At 45.3% G+C, this 25,585-nt stretch overlaps 1 protein-coding gene across 1 annotated transcript in view; it reads left to right on the top strand.

The window, feature by feature from the left end:
* The window catches only part of LOC146193974 (cell adhesion molecule Dscam1-like), a 640,182-nt gene that overhangs the window by 233,122 nt on the left and 381,475 nt on the right, over positions 1 to 25,585 (top strand). Inside the window, exon 4 of the mRNA XM_084600664.1 lies at positions 6,893 to 7,042. Coding sequence (XP_084456790.1) covers positions 6,893 to 7,042 — 150 coding nt within the window. The remainder of the gene's footprint in view (positions 1 to 6,892; positions 7,043 to 25,585) is intronic.

Genomic DNA, 25,585 nt, shown 5'->3' with positions numbered 1-25,585 from the left:
GGTATTAATGACAAGGAGAAGTCCTGGCCTGAAGAACTTAAAATGTTAGTATCTCTGCGCGCAGATTATCGTGGAAATGCACTGCCTGAGAGATTTTCTTCGATAAGGTTCCTTTCCCAGCTCTTTCATCTAGCACATATCTTTGAAATATGCCTCAAATAAGGTAATATATCGTTTTTGAAGTCAAATATATCATCGCGTGGAGACATTTCTTTGCAATCTCCTAAAGTCAGGCAAAAATAGGTTTGAAAGAGAAACGTACCTTCGCCAGCAGCACGAAGTCTCATTAATATTTCATACGTAATTTTCTTCACTTTTACGAGTCGAGAAAATAGGCACGGTGCTGTAGCTTAGTTTGTTAGCCATTATGGGTAGGCAGCAAGAACAGATTGATAATTCAGCGCCGTCGAAAGCAGCCCGAAAAAACATTTTCTTTTTTGCGTACTTTCTTTTATTCACTCTGTGTGAGTGGGATTTTCGCCGGTTTCATTTCCTATATCTTGAAGGGGCGAGCATTCACTCGCCGTTCCCTTCTATTGGATTCCCATTATTAATGAGCTCAGCAAAAAAAGGAAGGTTAGACCAAAGCACCTTTTTTCCTCTACTTATCCAGCTGAGGTGATCTACGTCGAACGACAGTGCCGGGCTTCTCTATCGCTTTGCTCTGCGCTGAATGTTAACAACAGACGACAGTACTAGAGCCTCAGCAGTCGCATAAGCTAGAGCCATAGATAGCGGCATAACAAACAGCCCCATGTCTGCGATGGCCATCTAAAGCTCTTAATGCGGTCCGGCGCATTTCGCATGTATGAAAGCTTTCCGATCCGCGCACATTGAGTTCTGCAATTTATGGCTCCCGATGGCAGTTTTGCCATCTGGCTTCGTCGAGAGCAGCAAGACATATTCATGAATTTCGCATTAGCCGTTTTGAAAATTTCACCCTTGTCTGTATTTTTGATCGAAGAATAGATATTTGGCTGCCAGCGATCGATATTTTCATCTCAGCAGAGAATACAAGTTTCCGGGAAAGCATTGTATTCACAGCATACGACGGTCTAAATAAAGCGGAACGTACACTTTGTTTATTGGACATTGTCAGATATTCATAGCGCCATTGAAACCGCGCGTGATGCGAGAATTGCAGGCGTTTTGAAAACTCATTTTTTCCTACTCTGTCATTTTTGCGTCAGCGTTTTAAAGAGCTTATGCAGTTATTCAAACAGAATAAGGCAGTATTGTTACCGACAACTATATGCGTTTTAGCTACACATTTGTTCCGCCAAATAGAAACACTTACTTCTTCACACGACCTTTTGAAAATATTTATTTGGAGAAATTTCTTTTATTCTGAGAGTAGGGCCGCTGAAAACCGGCTAACGTGAGGCATACAGGCGTAATTTGTATTGATAGCACACAATATACAAGGTATACTGGTTGCCCCTGGGGAATGTAATTCAGCTGTCAGCTTGCGCGGGCAGCAAATGTATGTCTCTCTTTTGCCAAAGGAAATACTGCGATATGCCTACTGAAGTAAACAAATTTTATGCGTCACATTAGGTGTGCTAGTTATTGCACGAGTGTAGACAGCAGATAAGAACCAGTAACTACAACCCTAAGACCAATCCAAAATGTCCTAAGTACCAGGCTATACCTGGTAATTAGGATAGAAGGCAATTACCGATTGAAAAGCAAGATTTAAAATAGGTTGAATGCAAATCTCAAACTTAGAAGCTGTTAGTTTCATGAAGTTGTGTTTTTCAAACGCCAATAAGTTTCGTAAGACTTGGTTCGCCTGCGACTTTCAACTTCTATACCAACAAACGGAACCGAGACTCAATTTTTATTACAAATGAAAAGTTTGTAACACGCGGCAAAAAAGAAGCGCTTGTCATTTGAAAGGTTATTTTATATGTGAGCGTTATCAAACTTACGCCAGATAACCAGTAGCCAGTACGGGCAAGCCATTCTTTGTGGTTAAATGTATATAGGATCACACAAAAATCACCCTTTTTGACAGCTAATTTTAAGCTTAGGGGCATTTACAAATACTTGAAAGGTTACTTTTTGTTATGCGGCTGATCCGCCAGCGTGCTTTTTGTCGTACAGATAAGAGCTTAATTTCGGTACGAACACTGCATCGTTAAATGAGGCTGATTTGATGACATTACCTGCCCGAGAAAAATAATGGAATACATTCGCACAATAGCTGCTCTCCGCAATGAGCACCGAAATGTTGGCACTATCTCTGTGAAATTACAGAAATCGCAGTTCAAACTGCTTTGTCTACCTATCATGTTTTAAACTTCATTTTCATAACGCAAATTAGCGACAAACAGGACCCACTATATGCTCCGGAATCCAATATACGGTGAAATGCCATCAGAACGTGAGGTTATAGGAGGTCTAAAATTAACATTATAATAAAAAAGCACATATTTCCCGTGGATCTGGAACTGAAAATTTAATATTCTACTGAAAACATACAGTAAAACAGCCGATGTTACAAGGCGTGCTTTTCGGTAGAGGGACATGCTCTATCGGACGGGAGCTTATGTTCAAGTGCCAAGAAAGTTCTTGTTGCTGCATTCGAAAAGCAGGACTTAAAAGACACTTTCTGTGCTTACGCACCGTACGACAATGTGTTCGCTCATGTGCTGCAACCTGTTTGCTTATGTGAGAGACGCACCTCGTGAGCAGGAACGATAAGCCCAGCACAGGTATCTGCATTTGACAGATATTGGCGCCCTTGCCTGCGCACGCACGCGTCAGACACGCAGTCTGGTGTACTGAAATTTGGGGACCACGCGCCTATCACTGTGCCTTTTCTTCACCGTTTGAAGCTCTTTCCTTCCCTTTTTCTCCTATCTTCACGACTCATCTTATATAATCATTCTCTCGGCAGGCTTGTGAAAGCAGGAATAAGTAGAGGAAAAAAGTAATTTTTTTTTTTCATATACAGCTTTCAGAGTGACAGGCAAAGTAAAAAGCCAGCAAATCTAAGTGATTCGGCTCCCAAGCTTAAGGAGGGTACAACAACGGTCAGAACCAAGTTTTCATAATGTGGCTACAATTGCTGGCGATTCATTATCTCTCCCACGTCGTTACTGTTCTCATCAGCGATGCTACACGACCACCATTACAGTTCATAAGGCGTGCGCGCATACAATTGCCCGGGAATAACATTTAATGGTTCATCTAGGCTTACCAGATGCTTGTACCTAGTGAAAATGTGATCTGCTATTTCTCTCCGTTTTAAGCTTATCTTCACATCATGTAACCATCGTGTCGTGCTATATTGAAAACCGCTGATAATACATTCAGCATAAAATGAGAAGCGTGCACGCAAAGTCTGTCAAAAACACCCCATCGTTTATCATATACCTCCACTGCTGCGCACTATTCCTGAAAACTCGCACAGCTTTAAAGGTAGTTGATTACATGTAATCAAAGTTATCGCGTGATCCAGGATTGGGGTGAAAAACGCCGGGCCATACTAAGAGAAGCCTGCTGGAGAAAACAAACGAAATGTTGCGTTCTATACTGAACGGAAACTCGGGTTACTTGTCTGAAAAATAGCATGCGTAGTAATAATATATAACTGCCTGAAGAAAGCTCACATTGGTTTTCATTGCATAAGAGTGCTTACACGGTTGGTAACTCCGCGCCTGTGCCGTATGTTCGGCGCGTGAGGTACAAGCTTTTGTGTTGAGCACCGATTGTCGTAGCGGGGTTTAAATACAGCTCCCAACGAATGCCTTCTTCTTAGCTGCCCGTTTTTATTTTTCTGACGTCTGTCGACTTGCTTAGCAGGTAAATGTTCTGTGGAGTATTGTCTGGTGTTGCATACATTTCAGCGAGTATGTTTGTGCGGCGAACGCATATTTTGTGCTACATCTTCTTTTGTGGGCTAGTAAGACTTAAGTTTTGCTTATCGCACTGCTTTGACATAGCTTTGTCCACAGTATGCGGAAAATAAAAATAAAATAAACATTTTCTTTAGATCGATTTTTTCTTCATCAGCGCCGCAATTCTGCACAGATCGAGTTTTCGACAGGGGTATAAACCGTGAATCGGCCACAGCGCAGCGCAGTGTGAAATATCCTAATGTAAATCTAAACACACAAACTCAGAAGCCAAGGCGTAGGCAGCTCTCTTGAGCTAGTCGTACCGGCACTAATTGCACTTACTTGAAATCTGACGTTTACAGAGGCAACTGAAATTTTGAGAAAGCACAAAAAGAAGCATGGAAATGAGGTTTTTCTGTGTGTCTAATTGTGCATTACATTTACGAGCAAGTTCACTCGGCCAATCTTGCACTAAATGTTTAAAAGGGAAATTTAGAGCGCGTGAATCTTCGCCTCGTACCTGGCAAGAGCCTTCTTAGAAGTAATCAGAACGGTAAAGACAACGAAGGCTGCAATTCGTCATCGCATTTTAGGTGGAAGGGGGCTGCAATTGAACTTGCGCATGACAGCGCGGAAGAGTTGTGAAAAAGATCATCGTCTCCTGTGCAGCTGGACGTAAGGATCTTATGTAAGTGAATGTAAAGTATAGCCAAATGCATAGGCGAATTGACTAAAATTAGAAATTCTAAGACGAAGTATTCACGTCATTTCTCTAATCGTCTAGCTACGCCACAAATATAAGGCTATGGCTGCTAATAAGCACAGCACAGCGCCACAGTGTTGTGACGATTACCCATGAACATGGAAAAAATTGTGTTTCTAAACCAAATCAAGTCGAATCGCTGAAAAGAACACTTGTTAGCTTCAAAAGCATCTTCAGCAACGAAACGTCCCTCTTATTCATGGCATATATCGCTGTGAAAAAAAAAAAAATCGAGGCTCAGTACTGACTATTTAACTTCACGAAATACAAAGTTTAAGAAGAGTTTAGGATATCACTCGCCTAAAATATAAAATATTCTGAAAACACTGAAAACTCTACACTGCAAAATGCAAAAGCCTGAGTTTCACTGCTGCGCACGGTGCACCGCGTTTCCTCTCGTTATCATTATCAACTAAATGCACCGTCATTATCATTATCACTAGTTGCAGGGTCATTGCCATCGCTTTTTTCATCCCCACGCCTTGAGAACTGGATAAGGCATACTAGATAAATAGTGCTGGTGGCGTTGCGCCAGGGCGGGACAGACTCCGTCACAGTAGGGAATTGACTTGGCTAGGACATGTCTGGTCGACCTGGTAAAAAAGGGAAGCCTCAGAACCAATCCAATGAAGTCCAATCCAAAAGGTAGATAAGGAGAATCATGATGTGCATTTCACGATCCCGGACATGGCGCTTTTTTTTTTGCTTTTTTTCAGCATGATATTTATTACATGCTTTTAAATTCAGCATAGAGCTATATACATTATTTACAGAGTAATCAGCCTGTAGGCGAACAGTCCAATTGAAACATACAACACAACACCACACAACTAGAATACAACTTAGCACAACTTCACTTAAACGGTGGCAAGGAAAGACAACACATCAACATGGCAGCCAGTCCTGTTGATAGTCACTATAAAAAAAAAAAAAATCCGTGGGTTAAAGCACTCGGCGGGGATTTTATGGATGGAGGTTCGATTCCTTGTGGAGAAAGGATTTTTATTTTTTTAATAGTAAGACAAATATAGCGGACACTTTTTGTCCGCGGGTTTCGAGGATGCCACTCATAAGGTGCTAAATTCTTTCGCATTAAAAGCCGTCCTGTCCCGAAATTTATGCCGTGTGCCTGTCCTGGTTGCAGAAGTTGTCAGCGTGCGTAATACTTCACAGTGGTACTGGGGTTTGCACGTCTGACGATTGCGCTCATGCACGAGAGCCGCTAGCCTTCATCATAATTAGTCTGAGTATACCCACTGCAGTTTAGAGACATCCAGTTAACTCGACACTGCACCAGTGGCGGCCATATATTGCTCCTTCAGGCGTCCTAATTGCTATTCGACCATTCTAACTTCTTGTTAACACAAATTCCGCTCGCTTTTATAAAGCTTGCAGGCTGCAGCGATGGCATAGCTGTAAGAAACCCACCTCGCATGCAAGGTCACAAATGCCGGAATTTTTCATCCACTGATTTTTCCATGAAAATAAATGCGTGTCGGTATAATTTGATACCCAGGTCGTCAACCACATTCTATTTCGAGAATAGTATCTGATTATCGTGGTTTAGTTAGCCACTGCTTTGAATTGTGTACGCACCATTAACAACTATAGCCGAATATTTTTCGAGAACGAACTGGCATATGCCCTTCAATGGCGACCCAGTAATCCACGGTAACTTGCAGCGTCCACTAATGTCTTTAGGTCAAGTTCGACCATCGTTCACCTGCTAGTCACCCGCGAGAGCAGATCTAAGACTACCAGCGACGACGTGAATATAATAAGTCACTAACATTGGTTGACGGCTTCTCTCGTGGTAGGCGGTATTTCTCACTTGTTCTACAGGGTGAGTTTTGCCATTTCCTCTGTAAAGCGTGCTTTACCACTATGGAAGAAGTGCTATGTGGGGTAGGCGCCCATGATCGATCGGATACGGTGTCGATGTGTCGAGGCTCAAGGATAAATTTTCTTGTTCTGTGTGTACACGTTCACGAATTAAAGAACAAAACAAATATAGTTCCGCCAGCACGCCATCTCTGTATCATACAGATATTCACATTTTTCTCAAAATACTTTTCTGCAATTAACTGATTGTGCCTATATCTGTCATTATGACTGCTGTGTTTTTCGCGGAAATGAAAAATTGTCGAAAGAAAAAAAGATACGGGACGTGGTCGTTTTGAAATCAGCATAGAATAAGTGGCAAAATAGATGCGTGCTTGAAATGCTCACATACAGATATAGCTTAGGTATTTTAGCAGCTCACAGATTTCGTCCTTTTTCGCAGGTTCCAAGTACGCGGTGCTGCCGACTGGCGAACTGCTAATCCGGGAGACGGACCAGCAGGACGGTTTCCGCACCTACCGCTGCCAGACACGTCACCGCCTCACTGGCGCTGTCTCGCAGAGCGTCACAGTGGGACAGCTCATACTCACCGGTGGGTCTTTATTTGCTGCGTGTGCACGGTTAGGGGAGCCTCATTGTTTAGTAGGTACAAGTCGTCGCACTCCTGGCTGTTGCCCAAGCGGGATAAGTGCGATATCCGAAATAACTGGCTGTGCTCCCACATGAGTGCAATTTCAAGGCGCACCCTGCGATGAAAGTTTAGTTGTCTCACACTGATGTGCACTTGTAAGCCAAATATAAAGCGATATTTTTAAGCAAAAGAATGCAAAAATGGATTTATCTAATTATCTTGAAGCCTGTGAGCCTCTACAGTGAGTAACAATACTTAGGCAGCCATTTGTAGATCATGCTATGCGTCTATTTGGACTGTGTATCTAAGATGTCAAGCTATGAGTACACAAAGTAGAGGAAATTGAGTCCATGTTTCTCTTTTGACAAAAGAAAATACCATAAAAATGAGGTTTAATTACTACTTCCTTGTCTTCAAAAGAGAAGTGCAGAAGCGCTTAAGTAATACATGAATAATTATAGCTGTTTCATAAATAGCACCTTTCTGGAACATGGACAGTAAAAAACAACAGGTACACGGAACTCGGTCTAAGCTCCACAAGAACATAAAGACACTCACCATGACATCTGAGCTTCATTACAGCACATGAGAAAAATATGCCAGAAGTAAAATATGTCTAAGTTTAAAATTAAAAACTGGGCCGAGAGGTAGAGACATTTAATGCTGCAGCAAAGTGAGCCACACCTTGCAGATTCGTTATTTAAAACTACGTTTTCCTACGAATTCGCAGACCGCAGCTTCGTATAAACAGCACGGTTTTATAGCATTTGTTACAAAATTCGCCACAGACACGCACAGAAAGAAAGATTTGGAAAGCGCTGTTGAAAAATAGCCTTCAGTGTCGCCCTGTTTGAGAGGCTAACTTTCTTTTCTTGTACTGGCTTATGAGCGGTGTAGTGGCGATAAACTTAAAGTAAAACAATGCCATTTCTAATAGCTTGACGAATCTGCACAGGACGCATCTAAAGATTAGACATGTGTAGGCCTTCTCTCTTGATATACCAAGAAAGTTTTTTTTTTTTTTTTTTTAACCCTTTTCGAAACGACATCAGTACTTGTCCCGGCTGCAGTGGCTGCGTTTTGAGAGAGACAAAAAAACAAGGTGTCCATGTACTGTGCGGGTGTCGGTGCACGTTAAAATGCTTCATGCTGTTATAACTTCCGGAGTATGACCTCAGTCGCTTTGGACTTCAAACCCTAAACAAAAACCAAAACGCTAGAAACGCGAAATGTTGCCTATGATGTTCCAATTAAAGAAATCACTTGGCCGCCTGCTGCTTTTTTTTAGCCTCTAGTGTTTTGGAAGTTTTCTTCGGCGAGGAACGGAAACCGAAGCACGAATGACGCATGTCAAAATTTGGGCCGGCATTACGCACCGGCCACATTGAAAAACTGTCGTAAACATTTCAATCAACCCAGGCGCCTATTGGTCAGCGCGTCCTCCGTTGGGAATACAATTTCAGTTGAGGCTTGGCTAACTGACCGGTTTTGTGATGAAATCACTTTGTAGTTCAACCCATGAGCTGCCAAAGCGGACTCATGGAATTTTAACTCTGCAGGATGCTACTTTATCAGTGTGCCTAACATTGAAACCTATCTCAAAACCGACTGCTTCGCAATATATCCAAGATACAGCAGTGGGCCCCGCAGCCTTTCAAGACATTGTATGTCGTGTAGGCAGGAAATAGTTATCAAATGAACCTCTATAAGTGTGAGAAATGAAGACCGGCAACATATATGTTAAGAAATAAGCAGACGCTTTGTAATGAACACATTTTATACTTCCAAGCAAATATTTCTTACTTTCGCGCATAAAATATTATCGCCAGTTAAATGTTAATCTTATGTTTTGCTTAACCATAACAAGCATCAAGAATTCCACGAGAAGATAAATTTAATGCGTGCGTTATTATTATAACGGAGTTCAATAAACACTTTCTTCTGAAGGGGACATTTAGTTACTGCACATTGCTCCGGGGTACTACCTCAATACTGTCGGGCGTGTGGCAGCTTTTCACCCCTGAATTTTATATATTGTTTATTTTGATCACACTCTTAGCCTCTTTTAGAGGCTGTTACAGGCATGGTCAAAATGAACACAGAGCTATACAGAAAACTAAAACCTAGCACAGGAATCTCACGCTAAATACAAGTCACTTCGGTCATAAAATAGGTCAGCATTTATAGTGTCAGTGTGGCAGTGTATTTAAGGAAAGCGTATTGTATAAAAGAAAAAAAAAATAAAATGTCACGATGACATCAGGCAATTATGAAAAAGTAAAAAACCTTCACTCAGGAATATGATAAGAGAGATATGTCACGATAAGAATCAAAATGCCTGATCAGTTTTCAGTTCAAATACAGGAAGTGACAGGCTGCTAACTGTATCATTGGGTATTGCATTCCGCTCCCAAACTGACTGTGGAAAGAAAGCTTACCGAAACGTGTCACAATGAAATTTAATATCTGGTAAATGTTTATAGTGTTTTGAATGCGTATTTCTTGTTGATGAAGGGGACAGGTACTGATCAACGTCCACTTTCAGACCTCGACTCAATAGTTGGTAGAGGAACTTCGGGCGTAAGAGATGGGCTCGGGTACTTAGGGTGGGACGACAAGCTTTAATAAGGAGGTGCTTAGCAGAGTCAAGTCTGCGATACTTGTTATAAATAAATCGAACTGCCCTTCTTTGGACACCCTCCAATTTGGCGATTTGTTGTTTCGAGTGTGGGAACCAGCATATAATATTTTATTCAAGTATAGAGCGACCCAAGGATGTGTAAGCCAGTAACGTTGTAGCGGGAGAAGCCGACGCAATCGATAGTTTGAGGGAGAAAAGTGCAATGAGAGCTTTATTTGTTAAATACGAAACCTGCTTGCTCCACTTTAGGTTAGATGAAAGAACAGCACCGAGGCATTTGAATTCATCCAAAGACTTCAGTTCTGTGTCATTAATTGTATAAGTGAAATTAGACGGGTTTTTCTTCCTCGTCACTGACATACATACGGTTTTCTCTGAATTAATGATAATCTGCCAATTTTTACACCACTTTACTATATCAGTCAATTCGTTGTTTAGAAGTATATGGTCCTTATCGTCTCTAATTCCTCTGTAAATAACGCAGTCATCTGCAAACATGAGAACTGTGACATCAGTGTCATAGCATATATCGTTTATGTGCAAGAGGAAATGCTTTTCCCTGGGGAACCCCGGAGGAAACTTCAACGTAGTTGGAGGACTGCTTTTCGTGCTGAACAAATTGGTATCGGTCAGATAGATATGATTTTATCCGCTTTGTTATATTATTATTTCTTGGTATGGTATCAAGTTTATATTACAATTTTGGGTGAAATACGCCGTCGAAAGCTTTAGATAGATCGAGGAAGATTGCCAATTTGTCCGCGCTTGTCGATAGTTTGTCAGGTCACGAATAATTTGTATTAGTTGCGTTGTAGTAGACAAACCCTCCCTAAAGTCATGTTGGTTAGAATTTATATATTACGTTCTTCGTCGAAGGGGACAATGGGCTTAAGAATAATGTGCTCAAGTATTTTGCATGTTGTGCAAGTAAGGGATATTGGGCGAAAGTTGGAATTGGGTTGGAGGGATCACCTGATCTGAAGATAGGTATACCTTTTACAATTTCTAATCAATAGGTATTTTGCCTGTTTCTAAAGACTTTGTGTATACAGGCAGTAGTATTTAGATGCCCATTCGGTGTATCGTTTCAGGAAAGTGCTTGGTATGTCATCGGGGCCACAGGACATCTTAGCGTCAATTTTAAGCATAATGAAAATATCCTCGATTCCGAAAGGGCGATATCATCTAGTTTTTGCTCCTCATCAAGCAAAAACGTTCCCACAACTGATACAACGTAATTGTCAAGTCTCATTTGTAGTGATCGCTAAAAGTGTTAGGCTGTTTTAACGCGTCGCCTGAGGGCATATTATGATGATGCCGCTTACGTCTCTTCAGGAAATTCCATAATTTTTTTCGTTCTGTCCTGATGCAGTTATTCAAGGTAACGTTTAAATATTCATGTTTCGTCTTTGTATTGCTTCTTTCATGTGTACGCGAAAGCTTTTCAATGCGGTCCGTAGTACGTTATAATTTATACTTGTTTTTAGCTTTTCTTAACCTAGCTATTTGATGCTTAACATTAATCATCTCTCGAGATATCCATGATTTGTTTTTTTTTTCCTGACTCCCTTAGTTTTTGTTCGAATATATCGGTATACACAGTGCTTTACGTAAACCTTAAAGGTTAGCTACGAATCATTGGTAGATACTGTCGGGTCACCAAAACGTCGTGAAAAAGCAGGGTATGACCACTCTAAAAAGTCGAGTACTGACATCGTCAGCGTTTCGCCAGTCTAGTACTCGAGATACATGTCTGCCAGAGTTTCGAGGTGTGGTGTGAAATATAACATTTGGTTGACTGATGATCAGATATCCAAGGTGTTACTTCACATGAAACGTCTAGTCATGAATAACATCACTTAAAAAGACCAAATCAAGAATATTACTACTTGTGGAAGCAGTCCTGAATGAAAATTGCAACGTCACCGCCACATGACGATCTGTCATTGCACAAAACCGGAAATCCTTGGGGGAAAATGTGGGAGGATAACACATGTGGCGACAACCAAGTTTCTGTTAAAGCGACGATGTCAGAATTATGTTCCAAGGTAAGCGCCTGAAGGTCGGAAGTTTTATTTACAACGGTCCTCGCATTTATGTTGATAATGGATAATCCTCTTGTCTTCTATTCATGGGAGAGTCGTTGCGCTTCACTGCCATGTTTTTTTGTTATTTCTACCTTGTCTGCCTTCATGTCATCCCATGTAAAGAGCTTGTCGTTTGCTAATTTTATCGTACACAAAAAAAAAACCGCGTCTCCGGTATCTCAATTTTGTTCACAGCGGTCCCAGAGTTTCTTTCGTATGTTACGTAATCTTACTGAGAAATCTTCACTCACTGAAATTTTGGAGCCCTTTAATTTACGGCAATTCTTAAAGATAGTTACATTGCCTCCGTAATTGACCAGCTTAGGAATAACGAGTCGGGTTTTGTTCGCGACTCTTGCACCAAGTCGATATATTCTTTCTATTCCTACAATTGAAACTCCCAGAGTATTCTTCATGACTTTCGAGATTATTTCTTTTTTCTAAGCTTTCCAGAGTTTCATTTTCATCATCTTCGATGCCATACACAATAAGGTTTTTCAAGGTTATCATTATTAAGTAAAAGGCCATTCATGCCGCTTTCAAGCTATTCGATGCGTTCTTCCACACAAGTAATTCTATTTTCCAGTCGCGTCAATGCATAAAGTCTAATGTGAATACCTGTGAGTGACCCGTTCACCGTCTTATTCTCGGCCTTCATGCCACTGATGTCGGCAGCCATGCTACGAATTTCCGACATAACGTCATCTAAGGTGGGGCTGAGATTGCTTTCGATATCACCGGCAAGAATTAACAGACGCTTCAACAAGACGATGCACTCAGAAAAACATATTTCTGCCAGGGGCCCGGCAGCACCAAAAGCAGCAGGTCGTCGCTGCGATAACATTTTTCAAAACGTTTGCTCACCTGTATCAAAAACACGAAAGGGTTCATGAGCAACATGTTCGTAATGGTGCCACCGTGCGTTTTCACGTTGTGAAAACGCATAACGTCGTGAAAACGCCATCGAGCATTTGTGATATGTAGAAACTGCGCAGAAAACAGCAAATTTAAAGGCATGATTAAACCGCAAGTTAGTACTAAATGAGTGCGATGTATTCGATAATAATCAATTTCATTGAGGCTCAGAAGCTTATTTTTTAGCAATGGAGACAGAGACAGACGACCGTGCCTTACCAAGCATAATATTTATTCCCGCTGCAAAACGTCGTTTTCTGAGTCTTCTTAATGTATAGTGGGTGGTATATGGGTAGTGGGTATGCACGGGCGTGCTACTGGCTCTGTAGCTGAGCCATCTCCGCTGCCTCGTCTGGACAGAGGAGAAAATAGAGAAATAAAAAGAAGAGGGAGAGAGAAAGACGCGCGTCGCAACAGCAGCCGTCCAGCACCGAAGCGGTGGCGGGTGCAATGACGGCCTGCAACAGGTACAGCCGGTGGCTGGCTAGTCCCCGCAGCAAACGGCGGGGACCTACCAGTCCCAGCCCCGTAGGGCCAGGAGCAGCCACCCCTCCTCCTGCCTACTTCAGTGCACGTTAAAAAACTCCGGTTGGTCGAAAGCCCAGCCGGGGTGGTGCAGTGGCAAAACGCCCGACTCCTGTGCCGGAGTACTCGGGTTCGAACCCGACCTCGGCGGCTGCGTTTCAACGAAGGCGAAACGAAGAGGCGCTCGTGTGCTGTGCGATGTCGGCGCACGTTAAAGACTCCCGGGTAGTCGAAGTAGCCGTCCACTATGGCTCCTCTTTCTCTCTTTCTACTTTCACTCCCATCTTCCTCCCTTTCCTTACGGTCGAGCCCCGCCGGGGTGGTGCAGTGGTAAGACGCCCGACTACTGTGCCGGAGTTCCCGGGTTCGAACCCGACCGCGGCGGCTGCGTTTCGATGGAGGCGAAACGAAGTGGCGTCCGTGTGCTGTGCGATGTCAGCGCACGTTAAAGGTCCCCAGGTGGTCGAAATTACTCCTTAGCCCTCCACTACGGCTCCTCTTTCTCTGTTTCCACTTTCATCCCCACCTTCCTCCCTTCCCTTACGGCGCGGTTCGGGTGTCCACAGAGCAAGTGTGACAGTTACTGCGCCTTTCCCTTCCTGTGAACCAATTTAACTTTAATTTAGTTGGTTGAAAATACTGTGCAGCCCTCTACTACGGCACCGCTTTCTCTCTTTCCGCTTTCACTACCACTTTCCTGCCTTCTCTTAGGCAGGGGAGGCGGTGAAGGGTGGTAGTTCCTGGCCACAATGGGCTGGGACGGTAGGTCAACACAGCTTGCGGCGGGAGCTAGCCAGCCATCGACTTTTATCTGTTGTAGGCCGTCATTGCACCTGCCACTGTTAGGTGGTGGACGACAGCTGTTGCGGCGCGCGTCTTCCTCCCCTTCTTTTTCCTTTCTTTATTTTCTCTTCTGTCCGCACGAGGCAGCAGAGGTGCCGCGCCGGAGTGGTGCAGTGGTAAGACGCCCGACTACTGTGCCGGAGTACCCGACGTTCGAACCCGACCTCGGCGGCTGCGTTTCGATGGAGACAAAACGAAAAGGCGTCCGTGTGCTGTGCGATGTCAGCGAACTTTAGATTCCTAGGTGGTCGAAATTACTCCGTAGCCCTCCACTACGACTCCTCTTTCTGTCTTTCCACTTTCATTCCCACCTGACTCCCTTTCCCTTACGACGCGGTTGAGGTGTCCACAGAAAACAAGTGAGATAGTTACCGCGCCTTTTCCCTTCCTAAAAATCAATCAGTAAGCTCCACAGGTGTCTACAGAAAACAAGTGAGACAGTTACCGCACCTTTCCCTTCATATAATTCAATCAGTGGCTCAGCTACAGAGCCAGTAGCAGGCCCGTGCATTTTCTTTTCCTTCTTCCTACAGCCACAACAACAACATCGCAAAGCACACGTACGCCTTTTCGTTTCACACCTTTCAAAATTCTCGCTGCGCACCTGTTGCCGCGTCGCATTAGAAGGTAAGAAGCCGGGAGTACAACTGAGAAAGGGGTACCATAGTTGGGGAAACCGAATAGTTTATGCAACCCGTAGACCTTTGCGTGCGCTGACATCACTGTTTTAATTTCGCATGCTAAATCGTCAAGCAAAATCATGTCAAACAATGTCTTAGAATGTCTTAATGTGCTTAAGCGGAGCGAATCTCTGTGTTCTTTGTTTTTGTTTTTCGGCACTCTCATATAGCTGCATATTGTTTCGTGGGTGTCAAAATTGGCTAAATACGGTGCCTCCTAGAGCCGCTGAAGTGATTGAGTGAGGACCCGCCGGGGTGGCCCACTGGTAAGACGCCCGACTACTGTCCGGAATTCCCGGGTTCGAACCCGACCTCGGCGGCTGCGTTTCGATGGAGGCGAAACGAAGAGGCGTCCGTGTGCTGTGCGATGTCAGCGCACGTTAAAGATCCCCAGGTGGTCGAAATTACTCCGTAGTCCTCCACTACGGCTCCTCTTTCTCTCCCTTCCCTCACGGCGCGGTTCAGGTGTCCACAGAAAACGAGTGAGACAGTTACCGCGCCTTTCGCTTCCATTGAACCAATTATTATTATTATTATTATTGAGTGCGTTCCATATCTGAAACAGTATTAGGCGTGCAAAATCAAACTCGTACTGGCGGGATACGCTTTGGCAAACGGCTAGGAAACAAACTCTGGAAACAAATCCCCACTAGGGCACCCTTGCCCCGTGTGTCATAGTATCCGAGCCTCCGACGCTACCAGTTCTATCACTATACTTTCGGCCGACTTCCACTTTATTTTCGTACAGCCAGCGACTATTTTTCCTGCCCGAGGCCATTTCAGGTCCACGAAAAAGGACTCCCTCGGCTACAATGGTCCCTAAATTACAAATTGAGAGACACGTCACGGGAGGAGAAGAAAATACACCGCGACCTCCAACTGCATTAGAGCTCCGTGCCATTCGACTTCGCCGCAAGCGCTTTCTCTAGTTGGGGAAGAGAGAGGCAGTGGCAATGTGCGAGAGAGAGGATGGCGGGGAAGCCGAGCACATTGACATGCTAACGAAGCAGTTGCATTCAGCTTTCACGCGGGTTAGTCCGGATGACTGCGCGCTCGAGCATCAAGGACCCGCACCGCGGTTGGGTTTGACACGCCGCTCTTTCCCTTCCCTGTCTACTTGGCGCACTGCGACAGGTGCGTGCGACAAGTTATCCGTTGTCAGACGGCGGCGGGAAGACGGTCGACCGAGCGAAAGCGAAGTTGCATAACTCCTGATTGCCCTCTTTTCGACGGTCGGGTGCGGTAAGTCGGGTGCGCTGGGAATTAAACCCGAATCGTAATTGTTGGCGCGGCGTAGCTAGAAACCGTGACGTCACTTATAGAAAACGGTCTATGCACATGAAAGCTTTTACCGGGATGTATTTTAAGGCGAAAGCTGTTCTGGTTCTTGGAACGAAATCCCGAAAGTTTTGAGCGAGATCTGTCAACGCGTCCTTTAAGCGTGATCTGTGAGCGAGATTACGCAAGATGGTTTCCTCTTGTCTAGCGTTCTTGCCATTTGCAACAGCACACTTGAACGCGCTCCCAGAAACGCCACGCTACAGGAGCGATGGTGCACCGTCTGAACTCACGCTTGCCGGAAAAAAATCTGACAAATACTAATTCCCTGTAAATCAATTATAATTATATGTAGCACCGGAACGAACACCGATAAGAGGCAAACGATGCGAGGCAAATGATAGGAAAGGAAGGGTAGGCCTTCGCCATTCTCCTCTTAAGAGACATCTAAGACACCTTGCAATGTTTTCTTTCTTACCCTTTTTCGGTCGCGTTTTGAGTCGCCTAGCGTCAACGTTGGTGTCGCAGATGTGCTGAGGTCACTTCAAGCATACATAAACCTTCAGCACCGTCGCTGCTTTGTTCTCTTCAATTCGCGGAAACGTGTACGAAATCCCACCCAAAAATTAGAACCATGCACGAAAAATCAACACATATGCCAGCTTCTCACGGCTCACGAGACCGAAACTAGTCTGTGCCGCCACGGCCTTCTCTCGGTGTTACAAGCCCAGCCGGTGTGGTGCAGTGGTAAGACGCCCGACTACTGTGCCGGAGTACCCGGGTTCGAACCCGACCTCGGCAGCTGCGTTTCGATGGAGGCGAAACGAAGAGTCTTCTGTGTGCTGTGCGATGTCAGCGCACGTTAAAGATCTCCAGGTGGTCGAAATTACTCCGTAGAACTCCACTACGGCTCCACTTTCTCTCTTTCCACTTGCACTGACACCTTCCTCCCTTCCCTTACGGTGCGGTTGGGGTGTCTACAGAAAACAAGTGAGTCAGTTACCGCGCCTAAACTAAAGCCAAAATTTCCCGAGAAAAAAAAAATCCGTTTAAAAGTTACTTGACTGCTATAGGCAAAAGTTACTTGACTGCTATAGGCAAAATCCTGGTCGAGAATCATGTGCACTTTTTTCTGGCGGCTTTGGTCTTTTACACATTTTTGAGGAAGTGTTTGTTTATTCCGCTTTGGAGGGCGTCTAGGCGGTTAACATAGAAAGCTTATCATATGCGTGCTTAGCTCCCGATGCACACTTCAAAGTTAGTACCATCTGTCAGCGCTGACGCCAACGCCGTATGACTGAATGGAGATATTTGAAACTTGCAATATTTAGATGACTAGAAAGGTCCTAGAGATTAGACGAGATAATGACAATCATGGCTGTATCTTTCTCCTCGCTTAAAAATGTGACCTATAACGAGTTTTCGGCAACGGCATAAAATATTTTCGGCATACTTAGGGAATGGGAAAACAATTTCAAAATTTCACCTGCGGTTCTCACTTTTGAGCGTCACTGGGTAGGGGCTGGCAGCTGTGCTCACTAGAAGTGTTTATCCGCGTTTCGTTGCTTGAGGTGGCGAGTAGCGCTTTGCGTAGACCATGCGGGATAGTTCTAGCTCTAATCAATCTATCAGTTTGTCAAATGATTTTTATGAGAAAGCATTTCTTGGACCATGAGCGGCGTGGACATAGCCTGCTATCAGAGCGTGAAGTTGCACTTAATGACAATTGTCTTCGCCAGGAATCGAATCACAATCGGAATATATCAGCGTCTTTGACCTAGCTACGACAGAACTACGTTATCGCCGCAGCCGATCACGCTTCGTGCGAAACAGCAACACACTCTGGCGCTGGGAAGTGGACATCATCACCTTCGTGAAGTTTGAGCTGCTCCGCTCTTTCCTTTAACCCAGGTAAATACGCCATACACAATCGCCATCTGCCCAAGTAGTCTCGCACAACACGCAATCCTTACTGCGCCTGAGCAGATTTCAGTGCACCGCAAGAATTTAAGGAATTGCTTTAACGAAACACTTTTCTCTCGAATGCCTTAGGCAGTCTGCAGATAAGAGAGTCAACGCAATAGGGTGGCATGGGGATGAAAGATCAAATATTAAGGCCCGCTTGGAGCATCATAGTGCGGTGTTCAGCCAGACTAAATATCCGCACAAAAGATTTCCACCAACGCAAATTCAGCGGGTCGAGAACGGACCTCCTCAGGATTTGGCATGATGTGCAGTAATACTTAAGGAGGACTTGTTTCTACCAAAGCGTCTCGAGGCGCCAGACGACGGCCGATGTGTGGATTGAAATTTATTGCAACGTCAACAAATACACCGACAAAAAAAAATGAGGTGCGCGTAAAACCAACCAAATTACAACCTTCAGTCAGGCAAAACAAAAGAGGACAAAACACGGCTTTTATGCCAACCATTAAAAGCGCCTAGTGTAGAGCAATGCAATGCATCATATAATGAAACTGTTTTTATCTAAGGCAACATTCTTTCTCTTGACAGGTCAAATGCACGAAAAAAGAATAAAAAGTTCAGAAAGCAAGGAAAAAAAAAACAAATAATCTAGCGGTCGTTATTAAGGTGCTGCGATGTAACGAGTCATGGTCCGGAAACGCGGTGATTATATGGGAAATTACAAAATATATGCATAAGCCGTCGGGGCCATTTGACGTACCTATATGTCTCCAGAAGTAGACACCGTTTCGTGAAAACATAAGGGGCGGAAGGGGAAGAGGGGTTGGATGTGAACTTCACTGTGCCAAGACTGCGAGCTTACGCAGGGTCATTATTGGGCCGCGTGGCTCGTTAAAGTAAAAGCCACTCCCTGGCCTGCTCCAAACTACGGAGGAGCAGTCGAGGCGTGACGGCGCCGCTCTGATGGTTATCATCGAGAGACAAGAAAGTGACAATTAAAATGTGAATCCGTAATGACGCGCAATTACCTTGCGAGGACGCGGGCAATCAAGCTGTCGGACGCGTGCATAATAAGACGCAGATAACGCAGAAACAAAATTCGAAGAAGTCCAAACTCGCTCTCGTTGCCCTTTTATCTCTGCTTCGTTGAACTCAGCGAGAAAGAACTACACGGAAAGGCTTCACTGAAAACAAAGGAACTCCTAAGAGGATGTGCTCTGATTGTTTTTTTAAATAATATAAATAAAGGGAGGCAGAAAAATAATAAGAATACGGGCTAAATATTCGCGGGGTGGAAAAAAAAATGAGGCGTTAGAGGAAGCGCCTTGCATACAATTCTTGAACTCAAGCCCTTCTTGCGCCCACGGCATTTACCGAGATTTCTTCGCTTGAGGATTCTGAGAAGGAAACAAGATAAGCAAAAATTGCATAACCATTTGGAGTGGCGACAACAGAGGGGGATTGCTGAAAACTTCGAGCCCGGCGCTGTTTGCTGAGAGCTCGACTTCGTCGAATTCTCCCCGTGTTCTTCTTAGCCCGGCAGCGCGCCTCGTGCTTTCTCGCTTGTTTGCCGGAGCTGGCTGCCGACTCACTCGGGATCACCGAGAGCTCTCGACTTTGTTTGCATTGCGACAACGACGGCGATGAACGCCACTAGGTCGTTTCCGGAAGCGCTGAAGACTCGCCACGCGTCTCTAAGTCGCGAAATTTTGTTTAGCCTTGGAAAAAAAAAATAGCGCCTGTGTTGCTAGAAAAGACAGCAGCGAAAGCCCAAACATTAAAACTACTCAAGAGAGGGCACATCTCTGCTGGTAGCGCTAACGAGAGGAGAACCAAATTGGAACCTGCTGCACTAGCCTTGGAGAACCCGTCTCTAGCGCTAACTTAATTTGAGAGTCGCCATGGCCGCCGCATATAACGAAGGATTAAGCCTGCGAGAAACAAGGTGGGCTAATTCAAAGCACCCGGAGCCTGTGTAGAAGTGTTTAACTAGCGGAGTGAAAAGATTAGTTCTGTTGTCGTCGTCTGTAATGTTTTGCTCTTTATTTGAACAGTGATCCACTAAGGCTGAGCCAGGCTTTCTTTGAAACTGCCCGGAGAATGTTCGAAATATCTGAAATGTAGTGAAAAACTTGTGCACGCACGCACGCACGCACGTACGCACGAACGCACGCACTCACGCACGCACACACACACACACACACACACACACACACACACACACACGCGCACGCACGCACGCACACGCACACGCACACACACACACACACACACACACACACACACACACACACACACACACACACGCGCGCGCACACACACACACACACACACACACACACACACACACACACACACACACACACACACACACACACACACACACGCGCGCGCACACGCGCGCACACGCGCGCGCGCGCGCGTGTGTGCTTGAAATAAATATTTATGGCAGGCGAGGCAAACAACATCCGTATAGCTGTGGGCCGTGTTGCGCACTACAATATTTTGTTTTGGACTTAATTTATTACTTTATTTTCCTAAGTACTAAATTTTATTTCAAACTATAATTGGGAATCGGGATTTGCAAAGTTAGAAAGCCTCTGAAGAAACTCATATTTTATTATCCACGGTAATGAAAACCTCACACATATATTTTTTTCCGGGCTCGAAAGGAGGCCCGCGAAATAGAAAATCTATGCCATGACATGCCCATTCCCGTGCTACGATTGCGGTCCTGTCAACCGTAGTTCGAGCGAGCGAAATCAACGGCGGCCGTGGGTCCACGTCTCAGCAGCAGGGCTGGGCGGTATGTCTGCCCTGGTTGCTGCGCCCGCGTCAGTGAGTCATCGGCGCATGTGACAGTGCAGGTTGCTGCGATGCAGCGAGCTCGCTGCGCTTGCTGCAACAATCGACAACATACAAGCCTAAAAGTGTGGTAACGTATGCTGAACACCTTGAACACCTTATTAGAGCTACAAAAAGTAGTTCACGCAGGATATAGTGTCCCGAAATTCCTATCACTCACAAGTTAATTCTAAGAAGGGAGTAAAAATCTGTTTGTTGTCTCTTTACTTTGGAAATGAAACTGCGGAAGGTATTTTGGTGACTTTGGTTTTCGAATAGTCTGCATACTTTGTGAAGTTATGGCCGACATAAGAGGGAATGAGCGGAGACAAGAGGCCTAATTACGGACGGCTCACACTCACAATCCTCCTATTGGCCAGCGGCGACACGGCGGGAGTGGCCTTTATGTCATCGCCGTGTGCTGTTTACGTCATGCACACACTTGAAGTGCATAATACCCAGAAATGTGGCGCAACAAACACAATCACAGCTTGAGGGGCAGCACCAACTTGCCCCTCAAGCTGTTATTTTGAGACACTTGAATGGGGGGGGAGGCTGACGTTGGCTACGGACCAATTGTGAGCGGGGGTTGTGATCGACGCGAGCCTTTGTGAGCGCTCACAGAGGGAAAATGGCGGCGATCTATGCGGCGGCCGGCGTTTTCGTGAGTCGGTAGTGGCGGTGCCCCAATGCGATCATCGGCGAAGGACGGTGTACGATGACTGTTTGACGTGCCGGGCGGGAGGGTTCGACACATATTGCTACTAGAAAAGGATATAGTAGAATGACTGTGCGACGCGATGAACTGAGATAGGCGACCGAGTGAGCTCTCTGTGGGGCGGCAGATAGTGTGCACTGCGCTTCTTCCGAACTGCTAATGGCTTCCAAGCCGCGACTGGCAACGAGGCGAACATCGGCCTCGCACAGCCGACAGTTCGAAAGCGTGTGCGGTGTGTAGCTAGGGCGGCGGCTAAGAAAGGCTTCCTTCGTCACGGCAGCATACCCGGTGTCGTCGGGTTTGTCAATGGCTATCGGGAGTCCGCGAGTAGCCTTGTGATGTCCCTGTTTTCAGATATGAGATGCCAATATGATTTGTGCCATAAACCTCCCTGCCTTGGATCTTGGTATGATGCTTTCTTCTGGCGGCATTCTCGGCTGCACACAGGTCGAGGCAGGCCTGCTGCGAGACGTCGAATTCACAACAATGAGCCGCGCTGCTTTTTGCAAGACAAGTTACAGTAGGCTTCACAAACCTTACGTGTATTGCCGTTTTCGGGCTTTTAAGCTAAAACATAAGACACATAGTACATTGTTGAAATACCTAAATAAGAAACGAAGATGTGTATTCATGTGTTTGATGCCTGTATTGAGTAGGAATGGGGCATCATTTATACCGATAGGAAGTGCAGGGCTGTCCTTACAACAGTGTTGCCGAAACGTCCAATCATGCATTGTCTGCACGCCCATGAATATCTTCGTCAGCGAAACCTGGCAGAGTTACATTGTATCTGTAAGACTGTTAAAGTTTATGAGGCTGTTGAGGTCGACAACGACGAAGAATGAGCTTAACAGCGTGCCCTTTTCTGTTATGCTGATGAGAGGGGCACCTGTTAGAGACGTGGCTGCCTGTGCCATAGAATCCCAGTCCGGCCTCTCCAGAAGGGGTATAAAACAAGGCATACACCTCCACAAGGTTAGTGATGGATGACTGCCTCGGCTTGCTAAAGAGCTGCTTCCGGTACTTGCAAAAATATCAGACGCCACCTCTTCCTGCCAGAGCGTGTAGCACGTGCCGTGTTGCATAACTTCTTTAGGTGTATTCCTGCCTGCAGACGAGGAGGGTGCTGCTGGCTTGGACAAGAACGGGTCACATCTGTGTTCTGGCTACTTGAAGTGGGATCACTGGTGCCATGCATACCTCTAGGGAAAAGTTATACAGAATCATGTTGTGAGCCTTTTCCACAGAACCTGTCACCAGAGGCTGGCACAGCTGCACATGGTGCGGCAACAGCTGCGGCGTCAATCCCAGCACAACATTCAGCCGTGATACACCACACGTAGCTGACCAACTCATCATAGGCAGACAAGTGCAGCTTCTTCTTGTTTCCTGTCTGTGCCAAGAAATCTGTTGTGGTAAAGATGCATCTTCTCCAATCATGCGTTGCAACGCCTCATCTGTCAAGTAAAATTGCTCTTCGTACACCCCCCTTCACTGTTGCTTGCAACCGTGCGTGTTAGTGTTGGTGTTTGTGTGTGTGCATGTTTTTCAGTACATAAATTAAGTGTTTCACTACGAGGCAGCAATTGCGATGCTTATCGGAAGGGGAAATCTCACAGACGTTTTTCTTCATTTCAGAATATATCCAACGTGCACCTTTATTTTGCTGCAGCATTTCACACGCTTGAACATGCAGCAGCGAAACCAAATGCCTGCAATAGCATCCGCCGTTATTAACATGTGCTTTACAATTGTGATACACAGAGGGGGCACACAAGAATAATTGTTTAGAGACTGCAAGTTGCCACAGTACTCATCGCAGGTCTGGCACAGTTCACAAGCACGAAACGAAAGTATTGTATATACAATGTGCGACACAAAGGCAAGAGACAAAAGAATAGTTGCCTAATGATTACAGGCTTGCGCAGTAGTTGTCATAGATTTGGCACATTTCAGAAGCAGGAAACACAATGGCCTTTTACAGTGCAGAAACATGGCACAAGTTGTGCAATGTACAATTTTTGCATAAGGCAGTCTCCATAAGTGAGCCTTTCAAGACTACAGGCCAGCATATACAGTTAGGATGTATAGAACGCATGGATAGAAGCTTTGCTTAATGCTTAAGGGCATAGCATATGAAGGATGAAGCTGACAAATTGAATGCATAATGTGTATTGAGAGTTTTAGTGCTCGCAGTGATTGGAGCATAAGTATAAAATCCCATAAGTATGCAAACCGGTGCAAAAACATCCCAATTGCATCAAGCAAATGGTGTGTGGGCAGAAGTTATCACTCAAAACCAAATCGACCCAGTCATGTATAACACTAAAAAAAATATACAGCGCACATCACAATGGAGGCTACATCGAAAGCTCTGTCACGGTGGCTCTGCAGTGAATGAAGGATTCGGGTTCAGCCCCGGCAGGGGTGGAAGCATCCTCATTCTCACGTTCTTTCCCAACTACCTAGCTACATATAAACAGATAGATGATCATGTAGCCGCAGAACTTCATTTTGACCTACACTACATGCTCCATGATCGCCTTGTGTTTCCTAAGGAGAAACGAATGGAACCACAGATCATATGCCTGTACGCTGCACTTTGAGTACGTTTCTCATCGACACTAGTAAGCGCCGACGTGCCGACCGAAGACATATCCGCAAGTTGTCTTTGTCCATTGCCGTGTTAAGTGCTCCATGAAATTTTGTCGGTGGAGGTCCTGAGCTTCGACTACTTTCTCTTAAATATTTAACATGCTTACAGCACCCGCACAGTGCTTCGATTTCAGACGAGGCTAAACAAAAATAAACATGATTTAGCTCTGCTATGCCTGGATATACGCAGCGAAAAGCAGTGACTACCTCGGGATCAGAAGTTAATTTCTCCAGTCATCTGCGCCGTTCGCCAGCAACAAAACTCTCCTTGGCTTCCATGTCGAGCGCGTCTAAGTTCACCGGCGTTCTATAATTCGTTTACAGGGAAGGAAAGGCGCCGCATCTGTCACTCGCGGATTGCAAGCGCACTCGTTACCGTTTGGTCCTCATAGTTGACGGCAGATGGGTGACGTCACATCCTTGACGTCCCCTTGAGGAGGAGGAGGTAAACTTTATTAAAGAAGAGGTCGTAGGCGCGGGGTGGGTTGGCGTTCCCGTCCCCGCGGTGGGCTCCTCTTCTAGGCCGGACGCCAGGTGGCCGACCGACGATGTCGTTCGGCGACCTCTTCGGCTCGCTCCGTGACTCGGAGTTGAACCTTCGGGTCGGAGCTGAGCAGCGCGGCCCCCCACTGAGATTGGGTAGAGAGCTGCAGACTCTGTGATGGCTTGTCTTGATTACATGAGTATAGGATGTGTGGTGTGTCTGCCTTCTGACGTCCCCTTGAGTAACTTAAAGTTGGTGCTTGGTACTTTCAAATTGCGCGCCAATCGCAGTATCTGTCACGCGCAAAATACCGCTATAACCCTCACGGTACACAAGCGGAGCTATGAGCAGCGCTTCACGACTCGCGGCGTGGCACAGCGGTAAAGTGTGGTAAAGTGATTCCCGGATGGATACTGAATGTTTTTTTTTTTTTTTTTTTTTTTTTTTGCAATGAAGATGAGTCGCACACCTCTTAAGCGTTGCTAGGCAACGCCGGAAGAGCTTGGTGAGGGAGCTGCGCATTTGGCCTTGTCTGTGACGTCACGGCATACCGCACACCGCTTACGCGAAGCTCGACTTTGATCCTCATAGTGAAGCTTTTTGCTTCAAAAAACACCACCTTGTCAGGGAATCAGCAGTATGCTTGCAGGCCACCATGACACCGCCGGCGCACCCTCGCGGCAATCAAAATTACCTAACAGCAAGCATAATTACAAAATTAAGAACGCTTCTACTTTAGCCTAATTTTATTCAATATTAAAAATAGTATCTTGCCAAAATAAACCTTTGTTTGTTTTATTTATTGCGTATTAATTGCGTCGTGTTACAAAAAGCTAGGCGACGGTCCCTTGTCGGTTTTGTGCCGCACTGTGGCAACAGCGTTTGCAGAGGATTCGAACTACCGGGGC

The sequence above is a fragment of the Amblyomma maculatum genome, chromosome 4 (assembly GCF_055883805.1).
Source record: "Amblyomma maculatum isolate TAMU_Amacu chromosome 4, ASM5588380v1, whole genome shotgun sequence".
NCBI lineage: Eukaryota > Metazoa > Arthropoda > Arachnida > Ixodida > Ixodidae > Amblyomma > Amblyomma maculatum.
The sequence above is the reverse complement of the archived record's forward strand: the minus strand, read 5'-3'. Positions and strand labels throughout refer to the sequence as shown.